At 37.2% G+C, this 20,843-nt stretch overlaps 3 protein-coding genes and 1 long non-coding RNA gene across 6 annotated transcripts; 2 read left to right on the top strand and 2 right to left on the bottom strand.

Moving 5' to 3' along the window:
- The first annotated feature begins 785 nt into the window (after nt 1-785).
- Nucleotides 786-2,757, top strand: LOC130720088 (uncharacterized). 3 transcript variants are annotated; one of them, XR_009012918.1, is made up of 3 exons: nt 786-988; nt 1,114-1,165; nt 2,563-2,757. It is a non-coding gene; the product is annotated as an uncharacterized LOC130720088 (long non-coding RNA). The 3 variants fall into 3 exon arrangements; XR_009012919.1 differs by having other exon boundaries at nt 786-984; nt 1,087-1,165; XR_009012917.1 differs by having other exon boundaries at nt 786-984.
- A 179-nt stretch (nt 2,758-2,936) lies between these two features.
- Nucleotides 2,937-14,982, bottom strand: LOC130719117 (uncharacterized). The gene is made up of 17 exons (XM_057569756.1): nt 14,822-14,982; nt 8,568-8,641; nt 8,412-8,481; nt 8,185-8,297; nt 8,044-8,091; nt 7,645-7,716; nt 7,467-7,556; nt 7,036-7,209; nt 6,557-6,640; nt 5,981-6,036; nt 5,574-5,707; nt 5,391-5,483; nt 5,150-5,214; nt 3,893-4,692; nt 3,496-3,819; nt 3,141-3,420; nt 2,937-3,062 (listed from the first exon to the last, which is right to left on the bottom strand). The coding sequence occupies exons 1-17, from the start codon at nt 14,862-14,864 to the stop codon at nt 2,937-2,939; spliced, it is 2,646 nt and encodes an 881-aa protein (XP_057425739.1). The 5' UTR covers nt 14,865-14,982.
- On the top strand, nt 8,758-9,826 carry LOC130720532 (uncharacterized). Its single transcript, XM_057571183.1, has 2 exons — nt 8,758-9,297; nt 9,383-9,826. Exons 1-2 carry the CDS (start codon nt 9,112-9,114, stop codon nt 9,605-9,607), a joined length of 411 nt encoding a protein of 136 aa, XP_057427166.1. The 5' UTR covers nt 8,758-9,111; the 3' UTR covers nt 9,608-9,826.
- On the bottom strand, nt 9,872-14,227 carry LOC130720531 (uncharacterized). The gene is made up of 6 exons (XM_057571182.1): nt 13,628-14,227; nt 12,241-13,458; nt 11,583-12,156; nt 10,831-11,504; nt 10,451-10,739; nt 9,872-10,364 (listed from the first exon to the last, which is right to left on the bottom strand). The coding sequence occupies exons 1-6, from the start codon at nt 13,873-13,875 to the stop codon at nt 10,104-10,106; spliced, it is 3,264 nt and encodes a 1,087-aa protein (XP_057427165.1). The 5' UTR covers nt 13,876-14,227; the 3' UTR covers nt 9,872-10,103.
- Nucleotides 14,983-20,843: the final 5,861 nt, after the last annotated feature.

Raw genomic sequence — 20,843 nt, forward strand, 5'->3', positions numbered from 1 at the left:
AGCCGCTCTGTTGAGTGGACTACTTTTGGTGAAACCTTTCACTAATTTGTCAAAGTTTAGAACATATAGATAATAGATTCACTTTTGATTTTTGCTATGATCATAAAACAAATGTCCTTTTGTTTTTGTATTAAGGTACTGCTACTAACCTTAAAAATGACCATTGGTTTCTGACCTGGTCAATCAAATTCCTACAAATGTCGCCAATGTTATACTTCTCTGACCAATGATTCCAATTTAAGAACTAATTTTAGTTAAAATTTGTTTCATTCATTGAAGGATAGATTTGATGTCATGTTCATCTTTCAAGGACAAAGTTTTACTCTTCTTCTTGTGTTTTAACTATGAAGATGAAAGGATCTCTATATACCACCTTTAAGAGCTTCAAAGAGCTGTTTATTAATCTACTCCATGAAGAGTTAGAAAGTGAGGATTTTTCTTTCAGGATCAATGTTTGATGAGTTGAACTACTGAAATTCATTGTGTGAAATTTTATTTATCAACTTTAATTTCTTTATCTTGCTATTCAAAACCACTTAGTTTTAAAGAGGAATGTAATTTATTCTTAACAATTATGACAAATGTATACGCCCGCGCAACGCGCGGGTCTTAGTCTAGTCTATTATAATATAATAATTCTGAAGCGCGCGCTATAACGTCGACAAATCAGCCTTATTCCTATATTAAAATTTGCCACATCATGTTTTAAGCTGAGGTGTCAGCTCCCATCTCTAACAAGCTTGAAATCTTCTTACCGCAAGGAATGAACCCATTCAAACGTGACTATGACTTTTGTATTGCCCATCCAACGTAAAACACCCCTTTAAGCTCCCTCTCATGCTTTTACATGGTCACTGCGATAGAAATCGTTCCTCAATCCGTACGATAGCCTTAATACCCAGTTCTTCTTCGGATCAAAAAATGGCTACAACAACAACGACATTGCTCTGTTCTCTCTGCACAATGCACAGCCCACAAACGACGGTAGGTAATCAATTTCATTCCCCAACCTCAACCTTAGTTTTTTCCTTCAATTGATTCTCTGGCGCTAGCCACATACAATCTCAACACACTTTGTAATTTTAGTAAATTTGTCCTGCCTCTGATTGCAAGATGTAGCCGCGCGCGTAGGACTCAAGTTTACGTCATCCCAATGTTTCTTACAGTAAGTATCCCTTCATCTTAACTATTGTTTCACTGTTGTTGTATAGATAGCATAGTCTGTTGGATTATGATTTATGACATCGAGTGCGGAATAGGTGGAACTGAAACCCTTTAATTTGATGCACCCATAGTCAACCATGTCGAGGTGTAGTGCCAATGGTCTTCCCATGGCCTTTTGATAATTAGAAACATTCATATGCCCATTGTTTCTTACTGTTGTCACCCTCTTATCAAATCACTCAAGTGAAACTAATAGGAGCATTTTATGTTTAACTCTTATCTACTGAAAATAAGCACCAATGTGCCAGTTCTCTACATAGACATGGTTCCCCTTGTGGGATTTCTTAGTGCTTCAAATGAAGGATTGAAACACGGGTGGCTCAGAGCATCACAAACATGGTACTCATTTTCTTTAAAATATAGTTTGATAATATATATGGAGGAGACTGGAGATGAGAGGTTTTCTTGTATCACTAATTAACTCCTTGGATCAAATATTTTTTTTACATTTCAAATTTGATAAATGCATAGTTTACTGCCTTTCTGATATATGATCATGTTTTTCCCATATTAGATGCATTGGGATCTCTTCTGAATGATTAGAGCATTACCTATAAATCTTTGTTGGAGTTTACATTGACATGATTTACTGGCCATATCAGTTAGGGAAGGAAGAAGGCAGTCAAGGTGATTTTACTTTTAATGTTTCAGGTGATTCGGGTTATACCTTTTAGAAACTGGAAGGTATAGCCGTGTGGCTTTCATGGTTTAGTTATGAAAAGTGGTTTATTAGAAATGATATAGAAAGTTTACAGGAGGGGAAGTTTTAATGCTTCTCCACACCTCAAGTAATAGATAAGGTTTCCTATTTATAGGCTTCTCACTACCGCCTAAGTATAGCAGTTTAGAATAGTTTAGTGTATTCTAGATAATGTCTAGAGAAGTAAGCTCTAATTTCTATGGATGATTGAACATTTTGAGATTCATAATCAAAATTATTTGGCTGTAGATCTTAGTTAATAATAGATTTTTCTGCCTGCCAATTTTCCCATATAGCTGGAATATCTTGCGAAACTCAGAAAAACTGGTTGCATTTATAGGTTGAGGATCCTGAGCTTAGAGGTGTTGCAGGCTTGCAGCACTCAGTGCTAGGAATGGTTATGCAGTAGGAAACATGATTTCTCAAGCTCTTCACTAATTACTTCTGCTGGAAAACTATAATAAGTTGTGTGTGATATGTAAAGAAAATGATTTTTACCTATTCAAAACCAATACAGTTAAGATCTGAATTGAAAACCATGCTCTTTACCTATTCTTTTTTTATTCCTTTATTTGGAAAATAGCTTTCCATTTGTTATTCTATCCCTATCATTATATTAATTTCTATTCATTATGCAGGATATAAAGAAGGAGGCTCAATAGTTCATTTCTATTCAGCATGCAGGATATAAAGGAGGCTCAAGAGTTGATTCTTAAATTCTAAATGAAAAAGGATTTGTTTTACTATAAAATGATTTGTTTTGTAGTGATTCAATTTCCATGTCTTAACAACGATCAATTACAATTATAAAGAATTTTACAATAAATACACTACAAATTACCTCAGTTGTAGTCTAGTTAAATTCTTAACCTCAAGCATGATAATAGGTCTGAGGGAGAAATTAAGTGCTGTTGAAATTTGAAAAGAGTGTAAATTTGAATTGTTTACACATGGGGCATTGGAACCTGTAGAAGGGACTGTATATCCCTCTCATGCTAGAGAAATTCAACAACTAAAAGTAGCTTATGAACTGCATCTCACTACTAAACTGTTTCAAAGCAACGCCATACACCTCCATGAACAGTTGAGGAAACTTATTTCCAAAGTACTCAAAGAACTCCTTATGGAGTTTTCCAACCTGAACAAATTAAAAACAAAATTAGAAGCGTATATCTTTCAAATAAAAAATTAAAATTTTCACAAAAAAATTTAAAACCTTCAATTCTGAACTTTTGTCATAATGTTGATAGGCGTTTCTGAAGCATCTTAATAAGGACCGGAGGCTTGTTCCGTCATGGCCAGTGTGTAAAAGACTTTCATCAATCAATTTGTCCCAGTTTGTTTTGAACACCTTATGGCTACACTTTTCCAGTTCAGTGACCGAAAATGAGTTAAAATGTTCCCTGAATAGCCGGTTGGAGGTTTCATTTAGAAACATTATTTTTTTCTCTTCATCCCAGAAGAAGGGATGGTTGATGACCTGCAACGCTGTGGGCCTTGACAAATGAAAAACACATGAGATAATTATAGAAAATCATTAACTTAATATTCAACACTGAAATCTAACTTACCTCATTGAAGGAACATTTGATAATAAGGCATTTAGCAGCAGCGTCGTTTCGGGATGATCAAACATGCGAGGTGTAACCACATATTTAAGTTTCTCATCGATGGATATTCCATGCACACATTCATAGAAGATTCTTCCAATGTTGTACATATCTCGAGACTTTCCTTTGATCAAATCATCACCTACCATTTCTTGGCTTTTACCAAAGTCACATAACTTTGCAGTTATGCTTCTGCCTTCTTTAGTCACCAACACATGCCGGGTGTTCATGTTTCCATGAACAATATTTGCGCTATGCAATGCGTAGATCCCCTCAGCAATGTTTCTGTGAAATGAATAGTAATAAATTTAATAAATTATACTATAGGACTAATTAAAAAATATTAAAAAAAAATTACCTCAGAATTGCCATGAATTGTGTACAGGGAACAGAATCCTGAATCCATAGTACTTTCATGTCTTTCTTCAGATTTGACAAAAACTCCTTGCATTGTGAGTTTCCCGGATTGTTCCCATATTTGTAGTATCCTAGGAGTTGTTTTAAGCTGCATCCGCACCTTTCTAATCCAATCATATGTGCGGTACTGCCCACCTTCTCGGTATAAAACCGTAAGACATTTGGGTGCCAATCCACTTTCTTTAGAGTGGACATCTCTTTTTGTGCTAATTCAAAATTAGCATAGGGGAGGACTTTAACCGCCATTTCCCGTCCATGATACCTCCCCTCAAAAATAGTATTTCTTTGGTGACTTTTATCAATCTCTGCCCCAAGTTCCCACTCGTCTTGATGTTTACTATGCTTAGCGCCGGAGGAACGCACCATAAAGGCCAGTAGAATAAAAACAGCGGCCAGTACCACCCATGGCATTATAGTTGGACTTGGAATTGAAGAATTGTGTTTCTCTGCTGTCCAACTGAGAGCAAGCACTGTAGGCAAAATCTTCACAGAATTGAAGCTTCTATATTTTGAGATTAAAATGAACACCGCTGCTACAATTAAACTGTAGGCTAAAATGTATTTGAATACACATTTAACCATCTTTGGACTGGTGACTATGTACTTCCGGACAATGGTAAGAAGTGTGAACTTCCAGTCCACACTCTGATTGACAGCAGAATGCCATTGAATGTCCAAGGAACCAGGATTAGGAACTGATGATTGTCCACACTCTGCAGGCACGTAAGTTGCACACCCAGCCTGCATGCATAAGTTCCTCATCAGACCTAGTACTAGTGAGAAAACAATGAAAAAAACATGGAAGTTGATTTATAGAAAAAACTTGCATTTTTCACACCATTTAGGACTTCAATCATCTACTAGCATGAATTGTTAGGTTCAATGGTTTAAAAATCTTGATTCACAACACTACTCACACCTAGATGAAACAACCATCATTCGTTTGTTAAACATGGTTAGTGGATAATAGCTAATATACCCAGTTCATTGAACACAACTCATTAGCTGAACATAACTATAAAATAGCAAAAATGTAGCACACTGGGAAGCCAGCTATCTCAATTACAGTGATGAAATTTGTTAAACATGATTTGCCATTAACTAGTTTCTTCTTTTCTTATACTACCATTGTAACTTCCCATGGAAGAGAAATGACACATAATTTCCCAGGATGTATAAATTTCCATTAACACATTACCTCACTACTCTTTGCTGATCGAGATGGTGGAACTGGAACAGGAAGCTTAGTTGGCAGTTGATTACCTTTAAAGAAAGAACAACTTCTATTTAGCTCCTATTTATAATATTACAGATTAATGTAGATTTAAAGAACTCCATATCATTACTAGAACAATACATAATAATAACAAATAACAACAAGACATAGTAAATCTCCATGTAATACAATTGATAGATAAGAACTAGAACAATGTACTGACCCTCAACTGCAACAGGCCAGTAAGGAGCTTTAGTTTCAGCCTCTAGTCGTTGGAGAATAGAAGGATCAGCCCTCATCATAGAAATTGAGAAACCTGAGAAAAATTGAAATATAATAATCATATACATTTATCAACTTATGAATTACAAATAAAAACTAATTAGCATCATATATGGCAACCAACCTTGAATATTTCGAGAAGTCATAGACGATCTTGTATAAACTCTATCAACAGCCATTCCATGCTCCACCAGAAATTTAAGAACTGCTGCTTTGCCTTCGGCAACCATTAGTTCCATTAAAGGAGTGGCGCCTAACCTGCATTTGAAGAAATTTGTAGATAAATAAACCATCTTCTCAAAGGAAGTCCTGAACATCAATAAAATAATAGAAAGCACTTTTCTGTAATATTTGAAATTTGGCTTCGAATGAGAGACTTGGCGCAATGGTAAATATTTGTAGTCATGTGACTGAGGTCACATGTTCAAGTCCAAGAAAAAGTCTCTTGTGTTAAAAACAAGGTATGTCTGAGTATAAAATACTTAAAAATTGACTTTAGTTCCCAAGCAAAGACAACATCCATGAACCTACCCATTGATCATGAGGACCACTCTAGAACCTGGAGTTATCAGAACATAGTTTGTTTCCTGCAAAAAATTCCAAAAGAAAAATATTGTAACTCACTCAAAAGAATGATAATTACATTGCACTCAAGGATTAAAAAAATGTCAATATTCAAAACATTTGTGTTGAAGCACAGATTATATAGATAAATAGATGCAATTTTTGGGTCAACCTACAAACATCAATTCTTGTTCCTACTTCTTGTCAAAAATAGATGCAATACTCTAAGTATAACTTCTCTACTATGTGTTTTCACTAAAACAAACGTTACACTAAAAATCAGGCACTGATATAAGTAGGTTGTGACTGGACAATAGAAATTCATTTAATCTCTCTGTTATCAATCTCTTTCAAATACAAAGAGGAAATAAAATGAAAACCCCATAACCATAATACGTAGGTTGGGCATCAAAGTCCATTCATCACAAATACACTAGTAATTTCTTTTATTCTTTGATGGGTTACATCATGTTACAAGAAAAGTCTGTTCTTGTCAACTAGTATACTCCAACCAAGAGCTTTTCATACAATATTGTACCCTACCTTAGACAATATTTTCTTCAGAACATGAGAAACCACCTCATCTACAGGCTGAATATCAGTCACGGAAGCACCAGGTTCTCCATGCTATAAAAGAAGTAAGATTTGTTACGACATAATATAAAATTTGAATTTGAGAAAAAAAGCTGTGAAAACAAACTTCAATCAATAGGGATATAAATATCAAATAACTTCAATGCAACTTTTTATGAGAGAATAATGTATTAAGATAAATGCAATGACTTCAACTCCGAAACCTGTATGCTAAAAACCGCAAGAAAAATAAAAAGAATAATTTATTTCAAGTTACAAAAGTAACAACTTTTAGCGTATCTGGATGAGCTTCTTTTGGAGTCAAGTAAACTTGTTTCAGCAGCTTCTTGAGGGACGTTTTAAAAAAGAATCACTATTTTCTTATAATTAAGCATTTACAAATAAGTATAGATTGAAAATGTTGCAATTAGCAAATAAAGAAGACTCACAATTCCAAGGCCATATTCCATCTTTCCTGGCCCCAAACGATCTGCTAGAGCCAAAACAGGGAGTTTGCAAGGATGTAAAGCAACACCTATTGTCTCCACAACTTCAGATGCGTGCTTTGCTTCTGCAGTAACATCAGCGAGAGAAAGACCAGCAGCAGCAGCAGCTCCTGCAACCTACCTCAAGCAAAACAAAAATATAGTTAAATGTAAAAATTACATATTGGCACTACATATAATATCTTAATACTAATTCCAAGAAATTAAAATTTACATTACATTAATACAGCGGCCGCACAAGTCTCTTCATATGTTAACATTTTTTTTAGGTAAATCAAATTTGTAAATATAAGAGCACAAGAGGGCCTATCAGTATTTATGTGCATAAGGAACAAATAAAGTGCGAAAGAATAGAAGTGTCTTTGTAGATGAACCTTCTGAACCAGAACAGCCCCTTCCAATCCTATTCTTCTAGCAATCCCTCGAGATGGAGGTAAAGCACCATCATCCTCAACACAAACAGTCTGCCATGCAAAGTGAAAAATAAATGTCAACCTTATCTACAAATTAACTTTTAAGCAGAAAGAGAAAACAGTTGCCACGTAAACATACCTCTACGTCAAAACCTTCAGTTCTTGCTTTCTCAGCAGCCAAACCAAAGTTCAAGCGGTCACCAGTATAGTTCTATCAACACCCAAAGTTAAACACTAAGATGTATACTTATTCAGAAACCACACTATCTTAAAAACATTATCACAGCATAAAGTTGATTTGGTACGAAATCTTTTATATTTTATTTGGGTTACATTGTGTGACATTATGTTAATAAAAATGAACTTCTACATCTTTTCACTAGTCATTGTCTTAATTAACACAGACAACATTTTCAGTGCATATAAGTTATAAGTATAACATCTAACATAATTCCTATATCAAAGACATATTAAACACTTGTACTTAGAATAGTTAAATTCTAAAGTACTCCTATACACAAGGAAACGCAAACAATACCTTCACAATTAGAAGACATCCTTTTTTGCCAGTTACAGCCCGTATCCCCTACATTTGAATCATAGGTGTATCAGTGTTATAAAAGAGATCAATACTTCTATAACTAAATGTATGACATATCACTTCCAATAATAAGCATACAGCAAGAATGGAATTAACAGGTGGAGAAGAAAAGACATCGCCACATATGGCTGCTGTCAGCATTCCTTCACCCACAAATCCAGCATGAGCAGGCTCATTGTCGCAGTAACCCCCTGTAACACAAAATGGAGATTTAGCTATTAAATTTTAGAAAAACTGAGTGATTATAAAACAACTGAAGTGGTTAAATCACCCTAAAGTGATTTAATAATTGCATGGTTGCGCACCTGATATCACTGCAACTTTATCGTATGTTCGTTGTCCACATGGAATATCTGCACGAAACACAACCTTCACCTGCACTCAAGAAAAATAATAAATAATTCCATTAAAATAATATACACTAATGCAAGCATCAAGCATCTATGTGTAAGTGAAATCACCTGAGGAAAGCCCTCTACATAGTGTAGGCCAGGATTTGTCTCTACAAGACCTTCAATGTATTCATTCACAACATCTGCAATCAAATTAAAAAAAGAGAGAAACAAAACAAAGTATTATTAGTAATTAGTATTATTGAAAGAGGAATGCTAAAGCATTTAGGTTCAAACATGTTAAAAAAACTAGGCTTAATTGCACTTTTGGTCCCCCAACTATGGCCTTCCTGCGAAAATCGTCCCTAAACTTCAAAATTAGCAAAACTCGTCCCCCAACTATACACACAGTTGCAATTTTGGTATTCCGTTAGCATTCCGTCAGAAATCTAACGTGAGAAGCTTACGTGGCTTACTCACGCGTTTCTCACGTGATCATTCAGGAGAGAGAGTGATGAGTGGACAAACATGTGATTCTCACGTGACCTGCACCAAGCTATAACGGTCATCTCCTCCCCATCTTCTTCTTCACCCGACCCACGATCTGAAAGATGGGTTTTTGATTTCTTCTCTCTCCCTCTGAATCACGGCCTGAAGAACGAAGAAGAAGGCTATGCGAGCTCCTCCAAGCGAAGGGTGGAAGGAAATGGGAGGTGGGTCTCAAAGTTCTGGCTCGTATTCTTGTTCACAAAGGAGGAAGGGAGGTCCGATTTGCGATTGTGGTTTTCAGGCTCCACTCGTTACATCCTGGACTGGTGACAACCCTGGGCGAAAATTTTACGGATGTGGACTGTTCAAGGTTCGTGTTCTTACCCATTGTCTTCTCCTTGCTCTTATATATCTGTTATCTGCTCTCTCATAGCTCTGTTTTTATGTATTTGCAGATACATGGCAAGAGAGGCTGCAGATTCTTTGTTTGGTATGATGAATATCATGGACTAGTAAAATGTGATAGGTTTGATGAAGAAATTGCAAGGGAGAAGAAAATTATTGGTATACTGTTGAGGAAGATTGATGATATGAAGAAGAAGGAAAGGCTGTTGGAGATTTCTTTGGGGACTTGTATCGTTTTGATGATTCTGTTGGTGTTTGCTTATGTAAACAAATAGGGGGATCGTTGGTGTTGGGATATGTAATTTGTTGTAGTTGTTATGTATGAAATTGAGATTTTGATGCAATGTAAACCTGTGGTATTTCATGAATGAATTAGAAACCTGTGATATTTTAGCCATCTCTTTATGATGCAAAGTAAACCTGTTGTATTTTGATGCAAGACTTTCATTTGTCATGCAACACACAAAGTTGATTTGGCACTTAGACCTTCAATTGTCATGAAGCAAAACACAAAGTAACACACAAAATTACTGCACTGATTCAACAAAATAACAGTGGCACTTAGGCCTTCATTTGTCATCAAACACCCACAGTAGAGTACACAATTGGCACTTAGGCCTTAACAACATTACAGAAACCATAAAAAGAGTCACATTGCTCAATTGGCACTTAGGCCTAAACCACATTACAGAAACATTAAAAAGAGTCACATTGCAAGATTGTCACTTAAGCCTAAAACACATTACACTTTTTGAAGCCTAAAACACATTACTACTTTGATCCACTAACTTCTCCAAGCTTCCTCTTCTTTCCTCCCTTAGCATTGTGTCCCTGTTTCCCTTTGGCTGGCTGTTTCACTTTCCCTTTCCCTTTAGCTTGAGCATGTGGAGCCTGAGATTGTGGAGCCTGTGGAGCCTGAGATTGGCTAAGAGGAGGATCACCCTGGGTCTGGCTCACAGGAGGTGCATCCTGAGTTGCATTTTGAGTAGTTTGCACATCCCTCTGCTCAGGTTGCAGTAGTGTAGGGTTATCCTGCAAAATTAGAGAACATCCATGAGAACAATAATATTACATATAGGAACATATATAAGAGTACATGCAATGGACAAGAATCTGACCTTATTCCCTCCAACAGGAATCTCTCTGTCAGCTAGGTCCTTGGCTTTGCAAGTTCTTACATTGTGCCCTTGTCCTCCACATCTTCTACATTTTAGTGCAGAACCTCCTTTCTTCAACTTTGTAGGGTTCTTCTTCTCATCATTTGCCTTGTTTCTAGCCTTCTTTGGCCTCCCAGGAGCTCTTCTTACAAAAGGAGGGTTCAGGGGTGGTGCAGGATCTTCTGGCCATAACTTAGGCCCATTATTGGGCTGGATTAGATAAGAATATGTTTCCAGGAAAGTTGATTTCCTGTGATTATTTCAAAACAACAATTAGAACTACAAATTGGAATTTATTAAGAACAATAAAACAACATTTAGAACTACAGATTGAAACTGACCTGTAGCTTGGATCCACATAGTTCTCAGGTTTCCGGCGTGCAAACCACATACATGCAATGGAATGTGAGCAAGGAATGCCTGTTAACTGCCATCTCCTGCAGGCACATGTCCTTTCTTCCAGGTCTACAACATAAGAATCAGAATCTCTCTTCACTTGGAAGTGTCTGAAATTGTCAGAACCATTCCAAACTGCTACGCATTTATCAGCTGCTTCCTTGGAGAATTCCAACCTTTGCTGAATCAGTGGGCATATGATTGAAGTCTTCCATCTCAGCATCAATTGTCTCTGCTTGACAATCCTATTGTTGATGTAAAACTTCAGCCCCTCTAGCAGAGAAATAATGGGCTTGTCCCTATGCTCCAACACTGCCATATTAAATGCCTCGCACATATTGTTGACCTGCAAATCACATCTTGTGTCTGTGCTATAGGCTGATCTTGCCCACTGCTTTGCTGGCAGCCTCATCATGTCATTGTAAGCCTCTTCACTAAATGCCTTCATCAAATCCATTTCTTTCTTCCACTCCTGCACTGTGCTTGCCCTGGCTGCCTTCCACAATGCCACTTTCAATTCTGATCCTGGATACTTCTTCCTGAAGTTACCATAGATATGTTTCACACATAGTCTGTGGTCAACATCAGGAATGAGCTCCTGGAGAGTGGGAACTAAACCCTGCAAATAAAAATCATTCCAAATGTCAGAACAAAATTTAACTAAATATAAAGCATAAATTGGAATATTAGTGTTTACCTTCTGCTGATCAGAGATAAAAGCCCACTTTTTCTTCTTAATTTGGTCTAGATCCTCCAACAACAAACTCACAAACCAGTTCCAAGAGTCCTTAGTTTCTGCCTCTACCACAGCATAGCATATTGGAAACATTTGATTGTTTCCATCCTTCCCTACAGCTGCTAGGAGCTGCCCTCCATAAGTGCCTTTCAAAAAACATCCATCTAGACCAATTAGAGGTCTACATGTGTTTGCAAATGCTTGTTTTGTTGCAGCCAAACAAACATATATTCTCATGAACACTGGCCCTTTAGGTCCCTCCTCACTCTTGATGATTACAGTGCTGCCAGGATTGCTTCTCAGCAGTTCATGAGCATAATTTCTCAAGTGACTGTACTGGTCAGTGCATGCACCCTGAATCATCTCTATAGCCTTGACTTTTGCCCTGTAAGCTTTCCACCACCCCAAATGTATACCCCACCTACTTCTTGCTTCTTCAATTAATCCAGGTATGCTCAAGTTAGGACTGTGCCTGAGAAGAGGCATGTACTTCCTAGCCATAAAAATAGTCTTAGCCTGCCTGTTTGATGCAGACCTGGAACAAAATAAAAACCACAATACAAATGTCAAAACAAAATTAAAATGAGTACAAAACATAAATTACTAGATTAGGTTTTACCTGCAGCAATTGTGAGTAGCCTCATATGTGACAAGCAGGAAGTAGTGCCTGTTATTTGTCTTACTGATTCTCAGATTAAATGGGCAGCCTTTGACACAATTAACAACCACCCTCTTCTTGTCATTCTTCACTATTTTCATATCTTTCTTATGTTGCAGAGCAAATTCCTTAACAGCATGAATAAAAATATCCTTACTGTCAAATATCTGACCAAGGACAAAGTTCACACTATCACCATCTTCTGCAGGTCTAAACCTGGGGTATCTCCTTGCCCTTCCCTCTCCTTCTCCTTCAGATGGACTCTCTAAATCATCAGAATCCCCATCTTCATCTTCAAAATCTGAGTATGTTGCTCCTGGATCATTAGTGTCTACAGGTAATGAAAGTTCATACAGATCAGGTGGTGGAGCATCATGAGGTATATCAACAAGGGACTCATGAGGCAAGACTGTGGTCCAGTCCCAGTTTTCCTCATAGTCACTATCATCTAGTGACACCACTGAGGAATCATCACTGTCATCACTGTTAGGGTGATATGACTCATCATCTCCCTCTTCTCCCACCACTTGGTTATCCTTCTCAACCTGTTCTGTCACTATCTTCTCCTTCTCAACCTGTTCTGCCACTACATTCTCAGCCTCTTCTTCCACTAACTTTTCCTTCTCAGCCTCTTGTACCACTAACTTGTCCTTACCAACCTCTTCTTCCACCACCCTTTCCTTATCAGGTTCTTCTTCAACCACTTCATCCTTCTCACACTCTAGTGCCACAGAAACAACCTCCTCTTGAATCACCTTATCCTTTTCCACATCCTTTCCTCCCTGAATCAACTTTCCACAAATCACATCCAACCTATCAACTATTGCCACATCATCATCTGAGTCAACAACATCTAATGATATCTCATTGTCATGCTCAACAAATAAATGGACTAGATTATACCCCTTAACATCAGAGCAGAACTGGTGCACATCCTTATCAGTGATTATACGCCTATTCCCACTTGGACCTATTGCCCCAGGGTGCCTGTACCATAAAGCTTTAAAAGCCTTATACCCTAATTTAAATACCTCCTTACCCATCTCAATAGAAGATATTACATCTGTGTCCCAGTCAACCAATTGTTCTACAGAACCACCATGATATTCAAATTTGGGTTCAAAGGTCAATTTCCCACCATGATGCAGCAGTATTCTTATACTATTAGACACTAAGGAGCTGGACAAAACAAAGGACAATATTAAATTCAAGCCTAAATTCAACAAACAACAATGTTGCCTAAAGGACAATATTAAATTCAAGCCTAAAGGACAACAAACAACATTGATTTAATTCAACTACCCATTCAACATGACATAAAGATAAAGGGAAGAATAAAAAATCCTACCTTCGCACATGGGTAGAGGGCAAAGGAACAGCATCCCGAGAAACTTCACGTTCTGGGACCACACTACTTGCTTCTTCCTTGTCACAATCCACGTTCTTCTCAATCACTTTCCTCGGGGTCCCCTTCTTGGGTCCATTGTTGTTGGTCGCAGATGGTTTCTTCCTCGGGGTGCTCTTCTTCATTGTTGCCTTCTTCGTCGGCGTCGTCTTCTTCACCTTCTTCGTCGGCGTCGCCTTCTTGGCTGTCATCGTGATCGTTCTCTTCTCCTAGGATTTTCTGTGAGCTGCAATTTTGGTCCCTTAGGTTTTGAAATTAAAAACCCTAATTTTGACCTGTTGTAGCTTAGTTAGGTCACGTGAAAATCACATGTTTGTCCACTCATCACTCTCTCTCCTGAATGATCACGTGAGAAACGCGTGAGTAAGCCACGTAAGCTTCTCACGTTAGATTTCTGACGGAATGCTAACGGAATACCAAAATTGCAACTGTGTGTATAGTTGGGGGACGAGTTTTGCTAATTTTGAAGTTTAGGGACGATTTTCGCAGGAAGGCCATAGTTGGGGGACCAAAAGTGCAATTAAGCCAAAAAACTATAAAATGAACATGATTTCAAAGCCAACGATGACCAAAATATCAAGAGCACAATAGTATTTTATTGTTACAATTAAAGAAGACCAAGACAGAAGGTGAATTGTATTGAATAATACGAACACAAGTGTGATTTCCGTAGCTCAGGCTCAGTAAGGTTCAAGAGGTATGCATTTCAGGTTCACATATTAAAAAAAGAAATAAAGAGGAAAAAAAAAACCATGATAAATCGAACGAACTAAGGCAAAACTATTCACAGCAATCAATTATATTATTGATACAATTAAAGAAGAGCAAGATTGTAGTTGAATTGCATAGAATAATTGGAATACATAAAGCATTGAATTTCTTGATTTCCGTCATTTGAAGTTCAGTAAGATCCAGTCAAAGACTAATGCTAAAACAGTTCAGATTTAAATAAATTTCACAAGAAAAATCAAATTCAACAAGATGAACATAGCTGAAACAGCTGCACAAACACGATTCCGGACGAAACGCCGGCGATAACATACCACAAAATTGCAGGTGCTTTTCATCAGTAGTGAGAAATTGATTGAGCCATGAAAAAGAATCGAGAAAGAGAGAGATTGAGAGAAGGAACCTCACCGGGAGGATCGTTCATGAGCTTCTTCGCCGGAGTCGCAGACATGTTGACGAGTTATCAGAGAACTGCAATTGAAAGCGCCAATGTTAGAAACTAAGAACCTAGAAATGGCGTTGCATGAAACAGTTGAGAGAAGAAAGCGAACTCGAGGGGGAGAGAGGAAGAGAGCGTGAGCGAGAGGGGAGAAGCGTTGTTTCCTTTGGCGGTGGTGTGACTTTCTTGTTTTTGAAAGCGTGGGAGTTCAAAGGAAAATAAATAAAAACTAAATTAAAAAACTCTCCCGCTCTATCCGAATCCCCTCGTTTTTCCTTGTCATAATTTTTTTCCCTCCACCGGAAAACTAATAATTTTTTTTTTAGAAATCCCTTTGTAATAATTTTGCAATTGCATTTTCATCAATTAATTAATTAATTGCTAATTAAACTATTAAAATTGACTTAAAATTAATTATGAGAAAAAAGATTATGCAAAGATAGTTTAAAGTTTTTTTACCTCATCAATCAATCAAATTGTAAGGATGTGTCACATCAATTAATAAAATTAAATAAAAATATATATTTTCTCACGTTCTTGAAATCAAATTGGTTGACTGTGTAAAAAATATTTACACCATCAGTAAATAGAAATTAAACTCATTAGTTATGACGAAGACTTTTTCAATTAACCTATTTTTTTTTCTGATATAAGCAAATAATTTTATTAAAGTGAAGTACAAGAGGTATTTCAACTCAATTATTACAAAAGAAATAGAGAGAATTTAGGAATACACATAAGGAAATTTAACCTATGTATTAGCTTGTCCATTAAGTGCAAAGACTGAAATTTAATTACTTTAGTGTTTAATATGCTCAAGTTAATGTACAATTTTTTTTTCAAGGAATACAGTAGTTCTAGCGACAAACACTTTGCTTTCGGTAGGATTATAGAAGTAATAACCCTTAATTTCTTTTGGGTATCCCACAAAAAAACATTTATCAGATTTGGGTCCAAGCTTATCTGCAATTAGACGTTTCACATATGCTTCACAATCCCAAATTTTGATAAAAGACATACTGGGTCGTTTTGCAGTCCATATTTCATATGGCGTCTTTATGACAGCCTTAGATGGAACACAATTTAGTGTGAAAGTTGTCTTTAGCAAAGCATGTTCCCAGAAGGAGTTAGGGAGATCCGATTGACTCATCATTGAACGAAACATATCCAATAAGGTTCGATTTCTCCTTTCAGATACACCATTCCATTGTGGTGTACCAGGGCGAGTGAGTTGAGAAACAATCACAAACCCTTTTAGATAGTCATCAAATTATTGGCTCAAATATTCTCCACCTCGATCTGATCGAAGTGCTTTAATTTTCTTGCCAAGCTGATTTTCAACTTCATTCTTGAATTCTTTGAACCTTCAAAGGATTCTGATTTGTGTTTCATGAGATACGCAAAACCGTATCTACTGAAATCGTCAGTGAATGTGATGAAGTAGTGAAAACTTCCCCTAGCCATTATGCTCATTGGTCCACATACATCACTATGTATAAGGCCTAGAAGATCACTTGCTCTTTCACCTTTTCTAGTGAATGGAGCCTTAACCATCTTTCCCAATAAACAAGATTCAGATGTGTCTATTGATTCAAAATCAAAAGATTCCAAGTATCCATCTTGATGGAGCTTGGAAATGTGTTTCTCATTTATATCGCCTAAGCGACAATGCCATAAATAAGTAGGGTTCAATTCATTAGCTTTGACCCTTTTCGCATTTACGTTACAGATTGATATTTCGAGATCAAGGACGTAAAGTCCATTACTCAATGATGCACTAGCATAAAACATTTCATTCAAATAAATAGAACAACATTTGTTCTTTATTACAAATGAAAAACCCTTCTTGTCCAAACAAGAAACGGAAATAATATTCTTCGAAATAGCAGACACATAATAGCAATTTTCTAGAACAATTACTAAATCAGTGGGTAAAGTTAAAAAATAGGATCCTACAGTTAAAGCAGTAACTCTTGCTCAATTTCCAACACGTAGGTCCACCTCACCCTTTGCCAATGATCTACTCCTTCTTAGTTGCTGCACATTAGTACAAATATGAGAACCACATCTGTAACGCCCCGATTTTTCACGAGGGTCACTTTAATAACCTTTATCAAAACTAAATATGCTGACTAAACTTTCGGAGTCCAAATATGCGAGTAACTTTTTTTTTTCACAACATGCTCTAGCGAATACACAGTAATTACCCAATAATATATAAATTTATATCCAAAAGTATAGGTACAGTTGAGTCTTCAAAAAGATATATCAAAATACTTATGCTCGACATGCTTCCTGTGATCTCCACACTAGGTAGGACACAAAGTAGCAAAACATCGGAACCTACCCTTCCTCTAAAACCAAAGGAATACAAACTCATATGATATTCCTACAAGCTTCAACCAACAACGATAAGCTTTCTACCCAAAAGGCTCAAGCCTTACACAAGACTCTATTCCTCTCTGAGGGATTCTCCTCAACGGTCGAACAATCGATCTCGAATAAGATCTGCAATAGGGTCTAGCATCAGCAGATATGTAGTCAAATCCACGAACGACTCACGGTACACTTCACAGAACTCTGATACAAAGCCACGTTACGTCATCAGATCACCATGGATCCTCCTCATCCGCAGCACCACTGCGCCTTCCCCAAAGCATGGTACTTGATCATGTTGTCGCCATCACCTGGCAGTCGCCCATCACCTGGCAGTCGCCGGCCGCCCAAACACAAACAATACATACAATGGCGTGCGAGGGTCAACTTCCATAATATATGTATATATATAATAGTAGGTCATACAGTATACACATAATCACATACTTATACGTTTCACGCTCCCACACGCAGATCTATCGATCACGTGGCTTACGTAAAATACGAGGGTTGTCAATGACAAACCTCTCCCACACACATAACAATTAAATCACATTTAGCTTATCTCAAGCATATCAAAACTCATAGCACATATCACCTCATCATCAAGCTCAATCGACAACCCTAAGGTTAGTCTATATGCTCGTGCAAATGCAATGCCACATAGGCACATCAAATGATCCGGATATAAACGCCTTTTCCATGAGGTAGGCGGGACAACACTTTGTCGGTACGATACCCACTCCAGTATCGACCTCTGACTAGTGAATGCCACTTAGTTGATACCCACTCCAGTATCAACATCTAAAGGTACGACCACTCCATCGTCCTCAGAAGACAGGCATGGCCACTCCACCATTCTAACAAAATGTATGCATGCATGATATGAATCATGGTTAGCCAAACAAACGGGAACACCCTCTCCAGTGTTCACGTCTATCTCTAAGAAAATGGTCATACTAGAAAACCAAATCTAGATTCAACATCAACGGTTGCACTCCGCTCCAAGTGACCGAAGTTTACACAACGACAGGTCACTCCACTCCAAGTAACCCTGTCGTCGAGTCTCGTCTTTCTTTTCTCAAAAATCATCAAATAAAGTCTCCCATTGAAATTCTCTTTTCTAAAAAGAATTGATTGAAGTCCCTTTAAAAATTTTGCAATGCAAATAAACTCTCTTTTAATTTACAAAATATGTGTACCCCTTGATTATTTATTTTAGATGAAATTTTATAAGTAAATCATGAATAGATTTGTTCCTTTTCGAAAACTTTGGTAAATTAAATAAAAGATCTCACCCTGTATAAATCTTTTTGAGAAAACCTCTTGATCGAAAACCACAGTAGATCTAAAGCATAGTTAGAGTCTCCTCTAAACCGACACTCGGAAAAACCCTCCGGTTACACAAGCGATAAACCGTTAATAGATAATCAAATATCATAATGAAAGTACAAACATCATCACAACAAGTCATTTTATCAAATAGCAAGCATCTAGGTTCTCTCACAACAATCATTTAGCATATATTCAATGGTATAAATAGCCTAAGAGGATAGTCCTCACAACAAGCATATAGCATATATTCAATATATAAATAGCCGAAGCGAAGTGCCCTCACCTTAGCCACTTTCTTTCCTAAGTTGCGACTTCGATCCAATCACGTTGTCGCTCCTCGTACCGGCTCGTTTTCTTTCATTCTTTAGCCCCGACACGTACGCATTCTCGCTCTTCGTATCCTTAGAAAATTAATCGCTTTCGAAAAAGGTAAGCTTAATGATCCCAGCTCCCGCCCCCAAAAACTCAAGAATCTCATCACAATCAAGACAACCACTCAAGAATTTTCACTAGAGAATAATACACTCACAACTAGTAGTAAGTGTGTTCCAATGCTTTCTGTTTTTGCTCCCCTCCTTGAAATCACGCTGCCCTCCTTTTATAGTGATTGTCTTGTATCTGAAATGTTAGCACGTCATGTTCCTAGCCTACATAGGTTTGCCAGCAAATTGTTTCCTTGCCGACACGTCAAATAACTCAATCCTTGTCATGTTTCCTCAAGTTTTCGACAGCCACCTCCTGCTATAGCCTTTGTAGCTTGTCCAACACATACCTTCTTCCATTTACACGTAACTTTTGTTTTACACCTCAAATGCTTCAATTTAATAAATTTTCACTTGTTCCGTTTCTGTTTCTGGTACGTCAAATCCTTTTGAAAATTAATGTATGTACATATATATATATGTTAAGTATAGATTGATTTTGGTAGTGTAGGATTTAACTCATAGAGTTAAGAGAAAAATATTAGAAGATGAAACATTATCCTAAAAATTATTAGGGACTCTATGATATCAATTGAGATCACTTTGAGCAAGTTTAAGTCATCAAGTGTACAAGTGCTAACAAAGTGTTTTTCATTTACATATATATATATATATTAATCTCGTTACCCTTTTTTCTTTCTTTCTCAACGTAAACTTTCCTTTTTCTTTTTACTTTGTTTTCTTGTTTTCTTTTTTTCAAAAAAATAATAATAATATAATAATACATTCATTTATATACACACAAAGTATAAAGAACACATCAACTTAAGCTTAATAGCTCTTATCGCTCTTAAGTCGATAAATAACTAGTTAATTAAACGTTTAATCCACCTGGGTCTTACAACATCCAGTATCCAATACCCATGATGCAGAAGTAGATAGATTGACTTCTATAACATAAATATCTGAAGTGGAAGTCTCACTTCCCTTCTTCTTGCACTCCTCTAGGAATTTTGGGCAGTTCCTCTTCTAATGTCCTGTTCGATCACAATGGAAACATTTTCCTTCCTTGGCCACCTTGGCCACTGCACCAGTAGACTTCAGGCCAGAAACATTAGGCTTCTCTTTGCCCTTTCCAAAAGTCTTACTTTTGGGCTTGTATGGCATCTTAGATTTGTCTCTCCCCTTGTTGGGTAGGACCATCAGAATGACCTTATCCTTTCCTTTATTAATGTTTTACTCAGCAGTTCTTAACATGCCAAGCAATTCAGGCAGTGTTTTCTCAATCTCGTTCATGTTGTAGTTCATGACGAATTGATTAAAACTATCAGGCAATGATTGCAAGATAAGATCAATAGCCAACTCTTGGCCAAGTGGGAATCCAAGCCTCTCAAGGTTCTGAACATACCCAATCATCTTGAGTACATGAGCCCCTACATGACTTCTCTCTGCCAGCCTTCATTGATAAAGCTTCTTGGAAACCTCAAACCGCTCATGCCTAGCTTGCCCTTGATAGAGTTTCTTCAAGTGCACGATCATATCGTACGCTTCCATGTTCTCATGTTTCTTCTGAAGCTCAGAGTTCATGGAAGCCAGCATGAGACACCTAACATCTATAGCATCGCCTTGCAGCTTCTTATAAGATGTTTTCTCACGAGCTGGGGCTTCCTCAACGGGGATTCAGGAAGTGCTTCTTCCAGAACATGTTGCTTTTTCTCTTGCTTGAGGACTATCCTCAAGTTTCGATACCAGTCAAGAAAATTAGTTCCTGGAAACTTTTTCTTCTCAAGGATTGATCGCAACCATAAGTTACTTGATGTGTTCGACATGGTTATCTATAAACAGAAAAATATGCGTG

Source organism: Lotus japonicus, chromosome 5, assembly GCF_012489685.1.
Source record: "Lotus japonicus ecotype B-129 chromosome 5, LjGifu_v1.2".
NCBI lineage: Eukaryota > Viridiplantae > Streptophyta > Magnoliopsida > Fabales > Fabaceae > Lotus > Lotus japonicus.

Coding starts and splice junctions, on each gene's coding strand:
- LOC130719117 (XM_057569756.1), bottom strand. CDS start 14,864: ATGTCTGCGACTCCGGCGAAGAAGCTCATGAACGATCCTCCCG. Junction 6,037..6,556: donor TGAAGAAAATATTGTCTAAG/GTAGGGTACAAT, acceptor AATTTTTTGCAG/GAAACAAACTATGTTCTGAT. Junction 3,421..3,495: donor TCAAATGTTCCTTCAATGAG/GTAAGTTAGATT, acceptor TCATTTGTCAAG/GCCCACAGCGTTGCAGGTCA.
- LOC130720532 (XM_057571183.1), top strand. CDS start 9,112: ATGCGAGCTCCTCCAAGCGAAGGGTGGAAGGAAATGGGAGGTGGGTCT. Junction 9,298..9,382: donor ACGGATGTGGACTGTTCAAG/GTTCGTGTTCTT, acceptor ATGTATTTGCAG/ATACATGGCAAGAGAGGCTG.
- LOC130720531 (XM_057571182.1), bottom strand. CDS start 13,875: ATGACAGCCAAGAAGGCGACGCCGACGAAGAAGGTGAAGAAGACGACG. Junction 13,459..13,627: donor CCCTCTACCCATGTGCGAAG/GTAGGATTTTTT, acceptor TGTTTTGTCCAG/CTCCTTAGTGTCTAATAGTA. Junction 11,505..11,582: donor TTATCTCTGATCAGCAGAAG/GTAAACACTAAT, acceptor TTTTATTTGCAG/GGTTTAGTTCCCACTCTCCA.